At 36.1% G+C, this 15282-nt stretch overlaps 1 protein-coding gene across 1 annotated transcript in view; it reads left to right on the forward strand.

The window, feature by feature from the left end:
- The window catches only part of LOC126199368 (uncharacterized), a 542567-nt gene that overhangs the window by 510762 nt on the left and 16523 nt on the right, over nucleotides 1–15282 (forward strand). The window contains exons 13-16 of the mRNA XM_049936265.1: nucleotides 7481–7595; nucleotides 8210–8357; nucleotides 10657–10837; nucleotides 11209–11376. Of these exons, the coding sequence (XP_049792222.1) occupies nucleotides 7481–7595; nucleotides 8210–8357; nucleotides 10657–10837; nucleotides 11209–11376 (612 nt within the window). The remainder of the gene's footprint in view (nucleotides 1–7480; nucleotides 7596–8209; nucleotides 8358–10656; nucleotides 10838–11208; nucleotides 11377–15282) is intronic.

Raw genomic sequence — 15282 nt, forward strand, 5'->3', positions numbered from 1 at the left:
ATGAATAAAAAAATAGGAGTGCGGGTAAGCTACTACAAACAGCATAGTGAACACATTATTGTGGCCAAGATAGACACGAAGCCCACACCTACTACAGTAGTACAAGTTTATATGCCAACTAGCTCTGCAGATGATGAAGAAATTGGAGAAATGTATGATGAGATAAAAGAAATTATTCAGGTAGTGAAGGGAGACGAAATTTTAATAGTCATGGGTGACTGGAATTCGAGAGTAGGGAAAGGGAGAGAAGGAAACATAGTAGGTGAATATGGATTGGGGGAAAGAAATGAAAGAGGAAGCCGTCTGGTAGAATTCTGCACAGAGCATAACTTAATCATAGCTAACACTTGATTCAAGAATCCTAAAAGAAGGCTGTACGCATGGAAGAACCCTAGAGATATTAAAAGGTTTCAGATAGATTATATAATGGTAAGACAGAGATTTAGGAACCAGGTATTAAATTGTAAGACACTTCCAGGGGCAGATGTGGACTCTGACCACAATCTATTGGTTATGGACTGTAGATTAAAACTGAAGAAACTGCAAAAAGGTAGGAATTTAAGGAGGTGGGACCTGGATAAACTGAAAGAACCAGAGGTTTTACAGAGTTTCAGGGAGAGCATAAGGGAACAATTGTCATAAATGGGGGAAAGAAATACAGTAGAAGAAGAACGGGTAGGTCTGAGGGATGAAGTAGTGAAGGCGCCATAGGATCAAATAGGTAAAAAAACAAGGGCTAGTAGAAATTCTTGGGTAACAGAAGAATTTAATTGATGAAATGAGAAAATATAAAAATGCAGTAAACAAAGCAGGCAAAAAGGAATACAAACGTCTCAAAAATGAGATCGACAAGAAGTGCAAAATGGCTAAGGAGGGATGGCTAGAGGACAAATGTAAGGATGTAGAGGCTTATCTCACGAAGGGTTCGATAGATACTGCCCACAGGAAAATTAAAGAGACCTTTGGAGAGAAGAGAACCACTTGTATGAATATCAAGAGCTCAGATGGCAACCCAGTTCTAAGCAAAGAAGGGAAAGCAGAAAGGTGGAAGGAGAATATAGAGGGTCTATACAAGGGCAATGTACTTGAGGACAATATTATGGAAATGGAAGAGGATGTAGATGAAGATGAAATGGGAGATATGATACTGCGTGAAGAGTTTGACAGAGCACTGAAAGACCTAAGTCAAAACAAGGCAATGGGAGTAGACAACATTCCATTAGAACTACTGACACCCTTGGGAGAGCCAGACCTGACAAAACTCTACCATCTGGTGAGCAAGATGTATGAGACAGGTGAAATTCCCTGAGACTTCAAGAAGAATATAATAATTCCAATCCCAAAGAAAGCAGGTGTTGACAGATGTTAAAATTACCAAACTATCAGTTTAATAAGTCACAGCTGCAAAATACTAACGCGAATTCTTTACAGATGAATGGAAAAACTGGTAGAGGCCGACCTCGCGGAAGATCAGTTTGGATTCCATAGAAATGTTGGAACATCTGAGGCAATACTGACCTTACGACTTATCTTAGAAGAAAGATTAAGGAAAGGCAAACCTACATTTCTTGCATTTGTAGACTTAGAGAAAGCTTTTGACAATGTTAACTGGAATACTCTCTTTCAAATTCTAAAGGTGGCAGGGGTAAAATACAGGGAGCGAAAGGCTATTTACAATTTGTACAGAGACCAGATGGCAGTTATAAGAGTCGAGGGACATGAAAGGGAAGTAGTGGTTGGGAAGGGAGTGAAACAGGGTTGTAGCCTCTCCCCGATGTTATTCAATCTGTATATTGAGCAAGCAGTAAAGGAAACAAAAGAAAAGTTCAGAGTAGGTATTAAAATCCATGGAGAAGAAATAAAAACTTTGAGGTTCGCCGATGACATTGTAATTCTGTCAGAGACAGTAAAGGACTTGGAAGAGCAGTTGAACGGAATGGACAGTGTCTTGAAAGTAGGGTATAAGATGAACATCAACAAAAGCAAAACGAGGATAATGGAATGTAGTCGAATTAAGTCGGGTGATGCTGAGGGAATTAGATTAGGAAATGAGACACTTAAAGTAGTAAAGGAGTTTTGCTATTTGGGGAGCAAAATAACTGATGATGGTCGAAGTAGAGAGGATATAAAATGTAGACTGACAATGGCAAGGAAAGCGTTTTTGAAGAAGAGAAATTTGTTAACATCGAGTATAGATTTAAGTGTCAGGAAGTCGTTTCTGAAAGTATTGTATGGAGTGTAGCCATGTATGGGAGTGAAACATGGACAATAAATAGTTTGGACAAGAAGAGAATAGAAGCTTTAGAAATGTGGTGCTACAGAAGAATGCTGAAGATTAGATGGGTAGAGCACATAACTAATGAGGAGGTATTGAACAGAATTGGGGAGAAGAGGAGTTTGTGGCACAACTTGACTAGAAGAAGGTATTGGTTTGTAGAACATGTTCTGAGGCATCAAGGGATCATCAATTTAGTATTGGAGGGCAGCGTGGAGGGTAAAAATCGTAGAGGGAGACCAAGAGATGAATACACTAAGCAGATTCAGAAGGATGTAGGTTGCAGTAAGTACTGGGAGATGAAGAAGCTTGCACAGGATAGAGTAGCATGGAGAGCTGCATCAAACCAGTCTCAGGACTGAAAACCACAACAACAACATGTAAATTAATATGAAATGTGCACTTCTTGGTTGTATTATTTCCTTTCACTGATTGGATGTGAAAGGACTGAGTGGTTGTGCACCTTTCTTGGGGTGTATATGCCACAGGACAACCACGAAAAATTTGAACAATTTCATCCAGGAAAAATCTGGGAAATACCTGGGAATTTTTTAGAATTATGGGAATGTTTTGTTGGATCAAAAGCTTTAGCATGAAGACTATTCAATGCAGGCCCCACCAGAAAACAACATGCACTTGAAAAGGTGCCCACTAAGGGTCTTAACTTTCTTGTGTGCTGTCGAGAGCTACTATGCACTTAAAAATGTAGTCAATAATTATTAAACTTATCTGAAATAGTTACTCACTTCCTGCTGGAGACATCTCTTGGCACTTGTAAGACCTGTACTGTCATATGCTGTGATGTACCCGCCATGACCTGTCTTTCTTGTGGGCCTCCTTTTGATGAACATGACATTACAAGTGTTTACATTTCTAACAGATCACAAGAAAATATTGTGAATGGTGGTTTGAGAAACATTACTTTCAAAGTAAATTTCCTTTTCTGCAAAATGAATTTTGTTACATGCGATGAATTTCTTAAATCACAGAGCATTTGACTCTCATTCAAAACTTAACACTTTGAGGACCAGCCATTTACAAAAATTTCTGGATCAGAAGACCAGCCATTATTTAAAATTTTACTGGCACATTTGTGTTTAATACAACTTAACAGGTAACACATGCCAAAAAAGACCTAGATAGTTTTTCATATTTCCGTTATAAATTACAAACTATGCAATAAGGATGGCAAAAAGTAAAATTATGTTTCAAAAAAAGAAAAAAAAGGAAAGGGGGTGAGGTGGGATGGGAGATGTGAGGTGAGTTCTTCAGCAATTTTGCAAGTAATGGAGTGTTCAATGGAAAACTAAAAGTGCTTGTGGAACATGTATTCAGCCAGATAACCCACAGAATGTTTGGTGAATAACACTGAAATTTACAATCATGCTTGTCAGAAATATTCTGCTGCTACAATTTAAACTGTGCTATTAGCATCCTACCCTACCACATGCTCAGAAAAAACAGCAAAAAATATTTGATGACCAGTATTATGTGTGAAAGTTTAGCTTTTCTTGATGAAAAATATCATCTAGTAGTCATATTTTGCAAAGAAAGAATACATATTAGGACACCATATTTTTCCAAATTCAAAGCTTGCTGCCAGACCACTACTGAGGTCTCTGTTTCCATATTGTAGCATGGGCATAGCGCTTCTTATATTTTGGTGTTATGTGTTCAGAAACTACTGTGCTGTACTTAGTGAATTCAAATTTATACCTTTTTAATACCAATAAATGCTATGTTAATTTACCATGCATTAAAGATCTTTCCAAAATGTGTGTTTTTGCTGGGAGTGCTGGGAAGTTCTAAGCCGATGTATAAAATTTTACCACTTAAAGGAATGATATGTTTTACAGTTCCAAGGAAAAGTACATTGTCACTTAACATTGAAAAAATGTACTTTTGCATGGGGTATAGTGTATTTTCACCTGGAAAAATAAGCATTTTCACCCAAAAAAAAGTATATTTTTAACCAGTAAGTCTGTGGAAAATCCAGGAATATTTTTCATGGCTGTGTATACACCCTGTTTGTGCAAGCTTTTACTAGTCTAATTTTAATTTCAATTAAGGGACTGATCTATAGAGGCTGAAGAATATTCATAGCTTCTGTCACGGATTTTGGAGTTTTATCAATAGGCTCTTCTGAGACACATGTCGTATTTCCTTGAGTGTGTTCCAGTTAATTTTTTTTAGCATTTCTGTTTACACTCTCTCACCAAACAAGGCCTAAGACCACATTGTCTTTCTTTGTATGTGTTTGATGTTCTCTGTTAGCCTGAAATGCGTTCTGTACATTTGAGCAGTATTCAAGTATTGACTGACCAGTCTTTCATGGGTAAATGTAAGTTTCAGAGTATCCTGCAAATGCACTGAACTCTGCCACTTGCTTTACCTGCAACTGAGCCTATGTGATCTTGTCACATAATTTATCAATAGAATGTTACTACCAAGAATTTATATTTCATGGCTGTATTTGTGAGTCATTAATACTATAGTTAAAGGCTACCTCCCTTTTAAATTCCATAAATGTAGAACTGTGTCATAGGAACAGAGATGTCACTAGAATAAACAGTACTACCTCTCATTCAGCTTGCAGGATTTTTCTGTTCAGCTATCTGTGTAATCAGAGAACTTGTGAAAACATGGACGAATAAGGTTTCTTTTTAATTTGGTCCATAATTTGTAGGGATTCTCAGTTTTTTGTTTTATGTTAGATGGGATTGAGTTGAAGATCTTCATATTAGACATGGAATCCACTCTAACCTAAGATGCAGAGGCAATATCTACAGAATATTATTATTTCTGCCCTGTATTGTGGTTGTGCAGATTACAATACAGTGGAAACTGAATTTTGTTTCTGTATAGTAGAAACTGATTTTTGTTTTTAGTGGCAAAGACCAGTAAGGAGTAAATGCACAACAGAGTAATGTGAGAATTTCTCAATCTGTGAAGAGACTTTTGCAAAATGTTTGATTACCTCCTTTGTACAGTGGTTTTACTGCACACTTTTGAAGAATAAACATTGTTAATTTTGCCAGTATTTCTGAAGAAATAATTTTGTAAGACATGGAGTGAAAATATATAAAATCACTTAATTTTAGAAAAGACAGAAAGAGAATGTAAAAAATTAAACCCAGCTGGAAAATGGCTGGATAATAACACAGTAAATTGAATTGCATATGTGAAGTACATTGTTCAAATAAGTGATAGCAAAGAGGACTTACAGTTCATGACAAGTTCTTACAGAAATATTGCAAGGAAAGCAGCTTTAGAAATTAACGAGGAGCAAACTGGGTACATGGTCATGAGTAAGACAATCAATGATGGTCCCCACAACAGTTGATTAATTCACTTTTAAAAGATTAGACACATTTAATTATTTGCAAGTATTTTTAGTGAGTAGGATAGAATGGAAATGGAGACTAAGGCAAGGGTCTCAGCCACAAATACAGCCCATTTTTGGCTATGGTATATGCTCTGCAGTAGACCAGTTTTGAGGTCAGACTGTACCACAGTGTAATTCTCCCAGCAGCTCTATATGGGTGTGAAATATTTACATTAAGGAAAGTAGATGAACAAAAACTGCTAGTCTTCAAGAAGAAGATATTAAGGAAAATATTTGGCCTCAAGACAAACACCTAGTTACAGGAAGGGAAGATATTAAAAAGCCAGGAACTGGCAGATCTATACATACAAGCTGATGTTGGCTGAAGGATGAAGAAAGGAAGACTGATGTGGGCAGAACACTTAATTAGGATGGAAGAGGAAAGACTACTGTAAGATTATCAGGATCTGTGGAGGATAGAAGGGGCTGATGAGAACCACAGACGGGATGGAAGGACAGTTGTGACAGAAATACAGAGAATGGACCATGACAGTCAGGAACAGAAATGACTGGTGGAGGAATGTAGAGCATGTATATGGTCTCACAGGCCAAAATGGAAACTAAGAAGAAGAAGAAGAAGAAGAAGAAGAAGCCAACAGAATGATCTTCAAGATGACAGAATGACAGCCAGTTCTGAGTGGAGAACATAAAGTACTGAGTTTCTTGATTAGTTTGTCTGTATGTTCTGGTTTTTTGTCTATATATGTTATTGTTAGAGAGGACACATCCTGTTATTTGATTGGCCATTGTCAAACATAGAAGTAGCTTCTGGAGTGCTCCAGGGTAGAGTGTTGAAGCACTTGCTGTTCATGTTGTATATTGATGACCTAGCAAACAATATTACTAGTAATCTTGACTTTTTCCAGATGATGCAGTTATCTGTAATGAAGTACAGTTAGAAAAAAGCTACACAAATATTCAGTCAGATCTTGATAAGATTTTGGACTGGTGTAAAGTTTTTCAGCTTGCTTCAAATGTTCACAAAGGTGCACTTCACACACACACACATACACACACACACACACACACAAAATTCAGTGGCTAGAGAATCATTGAGTCATAGTTTTAATTTTTCATCTCATACAGATACTTTGGCGTAACACTTTGTAGGGGTATAAAATGGTAAAAGCACATAGGTCATAGGTGCAGTCATAGGTAAAGCAGATGGCAGACTTCAGTTCATTAGTAGAACACAAGGGAAATGCAATTAGTCTACTAAAGAGATTGCTCACAAAACAATTGTGCAGCTATCCTAAAATATTGCTCTAGTGTGTGCAACTTGTACCAGATAGGATTAAAATGGAGAATGATTGTACAAAAATGAGTGAAGTGCAAATGGTCACAGATTTGTTCGACCCATAGGACAGCATCATTAAAATTCTGAAGAAACTAAACTAACAGACACTTGAAGATAGATGCAAACCATTCCATGAAAGCCTTACAAGGTTGGACTAATTAAAGTGTGCACAAAAGTTTAGGAATCATTTTTCCCATGCTCCATACGTGGATGAAACGAGAAGAAGCTCTAATAACTAGTACTATGCTAGTTCCCCCTGCCATGCACTTCGCAGTTGTTTGCAGAACATAGATTTAGATGTATGCATTTTAGGTGGTTACCCAGCTATACTCCAAAGAATTTTATGCAATTTTTCGTGTGGTATGTGAATATTAATGTCTGCTTCTGGTAAGAGCAAGTCAATTTTTATATATCTAAATAAGCACAATCTGAGTTTATGTGAAATCAAGTCTATCCATTTCTGCTGTTGTATAATGTAGCCTATCAGACTGAACAATAATAACCCATATTTTTCTAAATGCAGGAGGGCAGCAATAACAATAGGTGGCAGGAAGAAGCTACTACAACAACCAAAGATGGAGCTATGGACACAGCTACATATGTACCTGAAACCACTACGGAACAAGATTCTGACAAAGGTATCATAAATTTTATAGACTGATGGAAGCCTTAATGCTGCAGTTGGACATTTGCACTGCTAACCTCAAGGATGGCTGACATGTAGAGTATCGTTGCTCATTAGCCACAATGTAAACTTTTTATACAAACATACATATTTGGATATTTTTGAACATATAACAGTGATGCTGAAGGCCTGTGTGTGTATAGGAATAACTATGGGCGGACAAACAGACAATCAGAGTTAGATTTCTTGATGTATAAGCATTGATTACATTGTCAAAAAGTTTAATATCAACTGTTGTTCAACATGCATTGCATACTAACTATTTTATACTAATTTTGGCCAAGAGACTATTTAATAATGTAGATATTATTCATAAATCACTAAAGAAGGAAAAAGAGAAAAAGAAAGAGAAAGTGAAAGAATCATATTTCCTCACACTCCTAACTTACTGCAACAAATTTTATGAACATAATAAACATTTACACAAGTTATGTTAGTAATATAATTTTGTAATAAATGTTAAAATATAAATTTCTCAGTGAATATTTTCTTTTTTTCTTAGATTTGTGCCTGAGAAATACGTAAACAGACATGTACATTACTTATTGAACCTCACTTTCCTTACAGAACTGAATGAATGGGATGTACCTGATAAAAGTGAGACAGTGACTGCATTTTGTAGACTCAGCCTTCTGGCATCTGGAGAGCAGGTGTGTCTATATCTGGGAGGGCTTCCCTGCAATATTGCTCAAATTCTACAGCGGTACACAGGAAGGTAACACATGTCATTTGTTGTTTGTATGCAGTGACTAAAATTTTTATTTATGCTACATTATGATCATTCATTACACATAGATAAAATTTCCACGCAACACTGTACAAAAATCGTACAGTGTGTGAGACCAAATGTAAAATGATGTGCATAATACTTTCGCAACTGCTGTTGCTGATCTTCTTTACATATATAAATTAAAGTCCCTTGCTTGCCTCTGATTAATCTCAGGAACTATTGTAGAGATTTGTTCGTAGGAAAACCAGTTTATGAGAAATGTTTGTGTCCATAATTTACAAATATTCTGTGGCAAATTAGCTGAACTATGAAGACTTAGTAAACTGCCACCTGTGAGTATGATGCCACTGCCATCTAGCAGTGAATTGTAGAACTCACAGCTTTATGTGAAATGACTCTTCCTTTCATGTACTTACAATAGACAGAAAGTGTCCAGCACAGCAGGCTCAATGTGTATGTATCTTTGTGTATTCACTTATTATTTGTTCAGATACTTTCAAATTCTTCAGAAGGCTGGTAAATGAATCTCCATGTGTAAGAAAGAGATTTAGGCCTTTTGAAGATCATAAAGACATGGACATGATCTTCTTGAATGGGACTCAGAAATTTCTTGCAAATGAAAACAGAAAATTTCAAAAAAGGTATACAGATGATTCATGGAGGCATTTCAAAATATGACAACAATTTCAGACTGCCAGTTTCTGTTTGCCGCAGATTAGCAGTTGCAATTTATACTCATAATTCACTACAAATTCTTTGAAAAATGTGCAGCAAGTTACTGAACTTTGAAATATCGTAATAAATATGACCAATAATGAAAAGATAACCACCTCATCATCAGACAGTGATGTGAGATTTAAAATGTGAAAGTATCTTTAAGCAATATTTTTCTTGTAATTATTTGAGAACTGCACAGCAAAAAAACATGTAAAGTTAACTTCTGTTTTTATTTTATTTTATTTTATTTTTTATAATTAACTTTGCTTCATTTACTAACAGTATGTTCTTTCAGCAGCACTGCAGATGACTCGATTTTCAGCTTTCTGCTTTCCTTGAATCAAATCTAGATGCAGATGTGATTCTTTGTATGCCATAGTGAAAAAGCTGCCTTATTCTGCAACAAAGATTTGTGGCAATGAGTTTCAACAGTGCATCACAGTGTGTACTAAGATTCACAAGAATAGTAGTCACAGGAGCTCAATATCATGGATGATTTTTCTTATTTTTTCTTTTATTTGTGCCATCCCAGCCAGCCTCCAATACATATTGAATTACTCCAACACATATACACCCAAGATTCACATGCAGTACTCACATTGGTTGTAAACATATTTCTTACATCACAAAGTGCACCCATCGTTGTCATGAGTGGTCACTCCTAATGTCAATCCAATATGGAACACGTAACAGTCATGCCTCCAGACAACTTTCTGGCATGTGCTGCTTACATCACTCATGTTATGTGAAAGTGATGATATACACTTACCTAATGTTGTTCTCTGAATTTTAACATAACTCTATCCAGTGGCCCCCAAAGAAAAAACTGTGCCAGATACATTGTCTGACCCTGGATACATAATGCTATCCGTATCATGCTGGGCTGGGTCAATAGTATCATACAATTCACTCAAGGATGAACCTTATCTAGCGTCACAATGTCTGGCATCACCAACAAGAAGAAATAAGGGAGACACCAAAACACATCTATACTAAATACACTGATGAGTCAAGACAATCATTACCACTGCTTAATTGTTTAGTAAACAATGAGTACAACAAAAATTTTGTGTGACATGGATTTGACAAATCCTTGCTAGGTTTCTGCAGGTATGTGGCACCAGGTATCTGTATATATGTCACAAAATTACAATAAAATAAGAGCCACTGGTTTGTGGGTGTGGAGGTTGCACCCAACAGTGTGCCAAATGTGTTCCATTGGGTTCAGATCAAACAAATCTAGTGGCAGAGACATCTACATGAGTTCACTATCATTCTCCTCAAATATATGTAGCATCATTCTGGCCTTTTGACAAGGACAATTATCCAACTGGGAGATGCCATCACTGCCAGGAAAGGCATCAAGCAAGAATTATTTCCCATTTGTTTCTACTCCATCTAACTTATGTCTCTTAACACCTTGTGTCTGCAACACTGCCAGGTAGCATTCAGTGTTGTGGAGGGCAGTTGTCATAATGTTTTGGTTCATAAATGTATACAGCAATAAGGTTTGAAAGATGCTTTCACACATAATGACCCTTTTGTCATTTTTTTATCTGAATTGCAGGGTAATTATGTACCAGCAAGTAGTTATCCATATGCCAGGGAAAGAGGTGCGATGTGATGACATTACTAGAGAGAGAACCCTAGATGTCTATATACAAGATGAAAATGGTTCATTTGATTATGATCTAAGTGTGTTGCTGAAAAAGATCTGGGATGAAAGCCACCCATCACTTCCATTTCAGGTGAGATGTAGTAATTTTCTGTATTATGTCAGAAAAAGACCATTAAAATTTTAATAGATAGTCATATTATAATTCAGTACCTCTTCATGTAATCAGACTGAGCAGCATGCCTACTATTGTGCCCCTGAAAATTACATCAGAAACCACTCTGTTAATGCCCAACAGGAGCAGACATTTATCAAATATGGTACACTAAGTAACATGCTATTGTTTTACTTACACTGCTGTACAATGTAGTTAATGAAATTTTAGGAGTACCGGTAGTATAAAATATACAATCATCATTGTTTCTTTTTGTTACATGTATAGAGTTATACAGCTATTTTCACCTATCACACTGAAACTCATGAAGTTCAATATTTCATCCTCAGATTCTCAACATGGAGTTAGTGAAGGATGGCCTAAATGACACTAGCACAGCTCCTCCTGACCCAGGTTTTGAATCAGATCCCAATGGAGAAATAACACCAGGTCTCTTAGCAGCTATTATTGTGGCCTGTATAGGAACTGTCAGCTTACTCCTGCTTTTTGGCTTAATGGTAAGTGCACTGTGAAATCTCAATAGTATACAGCTAATTACCTCCACAGGTAAATTGAGAAAATAATATTCAGTTTTGAGAAAATAGGCATATAGCTTTGTCACACACATAAATGGTTCTTGCTTTTCATTATTCTAATATGCAGAGAAATTCTCTGTGCATTCAGGTATTGATGGTGCTATCTGTTTCATCAAAAATTTGATGTTTAGTGTATATGCATCAGGATCTAAGTTGTAAGTTACTGGAAACCAGTGTCATGTTCTTAGTCTTTCTTGTCCTCTTTTATTGTCAATGAAGAACCTCATCAAGTACAATATGAATAAAAACATATGCATTTGAATAACAAGTCATGGTGTAGTATTTAAAATCAGGATACTGATAGTGAGTCTGAAACTTCAAACCCTGTTCATTGTGTACTAATTTGTCACTTATAGATGTGTTTCATTTTGCTTAAATCAAGTTTAAGAATAACTGTTCGTTTAGCTGAAAACTTAAAATTTAATAAAAAATCAAGCATTCATGAGAAATCATGGATAGATAGATGCTGATGGAAAGAGTTTAGAAATAATAATGTGCAATAATAGCTAAAAATAATATTGTATATAATATTTGTTAATAGAAAAGACTTACCAGTTTTCTTCTTAAATCCATCAGTCTGATTAGAAAAAATGTCATAGAATTCTTTTTTTATCCTAATATGCAATATCAGGAGAGATGTGCTAGAAGTACTACTGGCTTCTTTCACATGACAGAGTGCTTGTGAACTACAATGTTACCTATAAAGCATTCTGACAATGATGTCACACTCTTAGATTACCTATTGAACTTATGACATGAATCAGATGGTATAAATACTGCATACAAGCAGCTATTCTAGCACCTTTACAGTCTGGATGTTGTGAGTAATTGGTTCTAATGTGGTGGGTTGAAGAAGTGCAAGATAGGTGAAGGTCAGCATGAGACAATATGTAAGGAGGAGGAGGGACAAAAGGGAATGAAATAAAAGACTTCTAAGAAAACAGTATGCTGTTCTAGCACCTTTACAGTCTGGATGCTGTGAGTAATTGGTTCTAATGTGGTGGGTTGAAGAAGTGCAAGATAGGTGAAGGTCAGCGTGAGACAATATGTAAGGAGGAGGAGGGACAAAAGGGAATGAAATAAAAGACTTCTAAGAAAACAGTATGTTGTAGAGTAGTGGACCCATTAGGTACAGAGGTCAAGAAGGATCGTGCAATGCTTGCATTGAAATATCTTCCGCACTGCAAGGATCTTCTGTCTTCACAGTTTGATCCATCTTCTATGTTGCCTCCCTGCATTTTTCTTCCCTGCTGAATGGATAGATAGATACTTTTCAATCCATAGATGCATAGTGGGCAGATCCTCAAGGACCTTTCAGTCTCCACAGAAACTTTGATTCATATGCTTCTTTATTTGATTTTTTTGTTCCCTTTTGAGCAGAGAAGTATTGCATCATGTATTTAGGTAATCCATCGTCAACCATCTGCTGCAAATGTCTTCTTCCATTTCTCTATGTATTTTTACATTTTATTGATTAGAGCATGCATATGCAGTTTGTATCATATATCTTCATTCCTCTGTCTGCCTTGTAGAATGCAACTTTCCACAGTAACTTTGTTTCAACTGATTTTTTTGCTTTTCGTTTTGAGTGGGAATGCAGCTTTCACATACATGTAATGATGTGCATTACCATTGATTAGTGGAATTTTAGCAGTGTGTCCTTTCTGGTCTTATTCAGTAGTGTTTAGTGCATTCCACCATTTATACATGGTGAGTTGTGTAAGATATGACATCTCTTATTATGTCAGTGGTTCAAGGTACTGAAATGAGGTTGTCAGAAATCGATAATAAGTAGAGTAGATGTTAATTTTGGTATTTGCAGTAATTGATATTCTTAACTCTTGTTCAATGGAAATACTGGCCATTTTTTCTGTACTTAATGGTATACAAAAGATCTAGAAAATATGATAACAGTGGTACAATGTTTATCAATTATGGTGTTGTAACTTTTCTAAAAATACCTTGAGGGAGATTCTAAAATTGAGAGGCCAGGTGGCTGGAGTCCACCATTGCCACCACTGCCAATACACAAGAGCTCTCATCCCAGTCTGAATTATTTTATGCAATGAAAAATAAAAAAAGGATATTACAATAAAATTCAGCATGTCCTGGACCTACTTAACTTGACAGAAATACAGGGTTTACCATAATTTTTGCAAATGAAAGTCTATCCTGATTTTTAGCATATTGGAAGTGACTGAAAGTTATGCCAAATAAGTGCATATCGTCATGTTTAAGTGAATAGTTTTGTGGAAAAAGCTACATTTCTAGAATGAAATTTCACTCTGCAGTGTAGTGTGTGCTGATATGAAACTTCCTGGCAAGTTAAAACTATGTGCTGGACCGAGACTCAAACTCAGGACCTTTGTCTTTCATGGGCAAGTGCTCTACTGATTGAAGTAAAGCTGTGAGGATGGGTCGTGAGTTGTGCTTGGGTAGCACGGTCAGTAGAGCACTTGCCCGCAAAAGGCAAATGTCCTGAGTTCACATGTCAGTCCTGCACACAGTTTTAATCTCCAGAAAGTTTCAAGTGACATTTTGTTTTAAGGTTTCCCTTTTGACTCTGCATCACAACTTTCGCTATTTACTTTTCCTATCTGAAAAAGAAACATCACCCACCTTATATAGTGTTCATATTTTTGGAGAAAGATTCTGTTTCAATGATAACAAAATTTCCATCATAAATAGATACTGTTCATCATTGCTTCTATAAACATAGTTACATTATCACAGTGATTATATTTTCTCATGACTTAATACTATATAAATGATTTTAAACAACTAGCTCTCCAGTTACAAGTGTGGATGTCTTTGTGTCTAAAAACTGGTTTAGTTGGCTTTATTTTATCATAAACAGTACATTTTCTCAATTCCATATGGTATCAAGTTAGCATTGAGTCATTAAAAGTACCTGTAATTTGAAGGAAATGTTGGTTTCCTAATAGTTCATTTAAATTACTGATAATTGCCAAGGGATCAGAAGCATTAGTGGCAGAGACAGCTTTTTTAAGTATGATGTAAAGTGTGTTATTTCCCTTTTGCCACCTTCTTCTACAACATAAACACTAATCACTGACAGAGGACTTGCAGCAAATCTTAACATCACTATTATTAATGTTTAGTTTATGAAAGGAACTTATTGTCTTTGACGACCACTTTTTGTTCACCGTAACTCCTATATATCAATATGCTCATCTTTTTTCTGTAGCCACATGACATGCATTATGAAACAGATTTAGACATTGACAATTGATAGTGAACTGTGTAGCTGGGTAGCCGATATTAATCTTAGGTGCAGTTTCACAACAGATGTAAATATAGGTCATGCCTGCATTGAACAACATGAGTCCTGACAAGAAAGCATCAAGATTGTTTGCAACTGAGGAACTATTTGTCATGGTGTATTACTGTTCTATTACTGTACTGTTCTGTTGGGCTTAAATTGTGTCCACACGTTTCTTGACAGACTGGATGAGGAGTTCACTACTGAGTTTTTGAATGTATATTGTCATGTAAAATTTCACTTCAGATAGCAGGCAGTATTTTGTTGATTGTTAACTTCCTCTAACATCAAGTAATACTTGTGCTAAGTAGTTATTGAAAGTTATATTTTATTGTGATTAAGTTAATTAAAAGACTCTGCAGTTAAGTGAGTGCTGAGTTCTTGTTTTAAGTGGACATGATTAAGAGTTTATGTTATATGATAACCTGAAGGGCTAACCTGTATAGGCCTAATTTTTGCAGCTCATAAACAGTTAAAATTCATGTAATATAAAGTATATTAAGTGATTTAGTTCTAGTTTTAAGTATACAGCCTGCGTTCCAACG

Source organism: Schistocerca nitens, chromosome 8, assembly GCF_023898315.1.
Source record: "Schistocerca nitens isolate TAMUIC-IGC-003100 chromosome 8, iqSchNite1.1, whole genome shotgun sequence".
In the NCBI taxonomy this organism is placed as follows: domain Eukaryota; kingdom Metazoa; phylum Arthropoda; class Insecta; order Orthoptera; family Acrididae; genus Schistocerca; species Schistocerca nitens.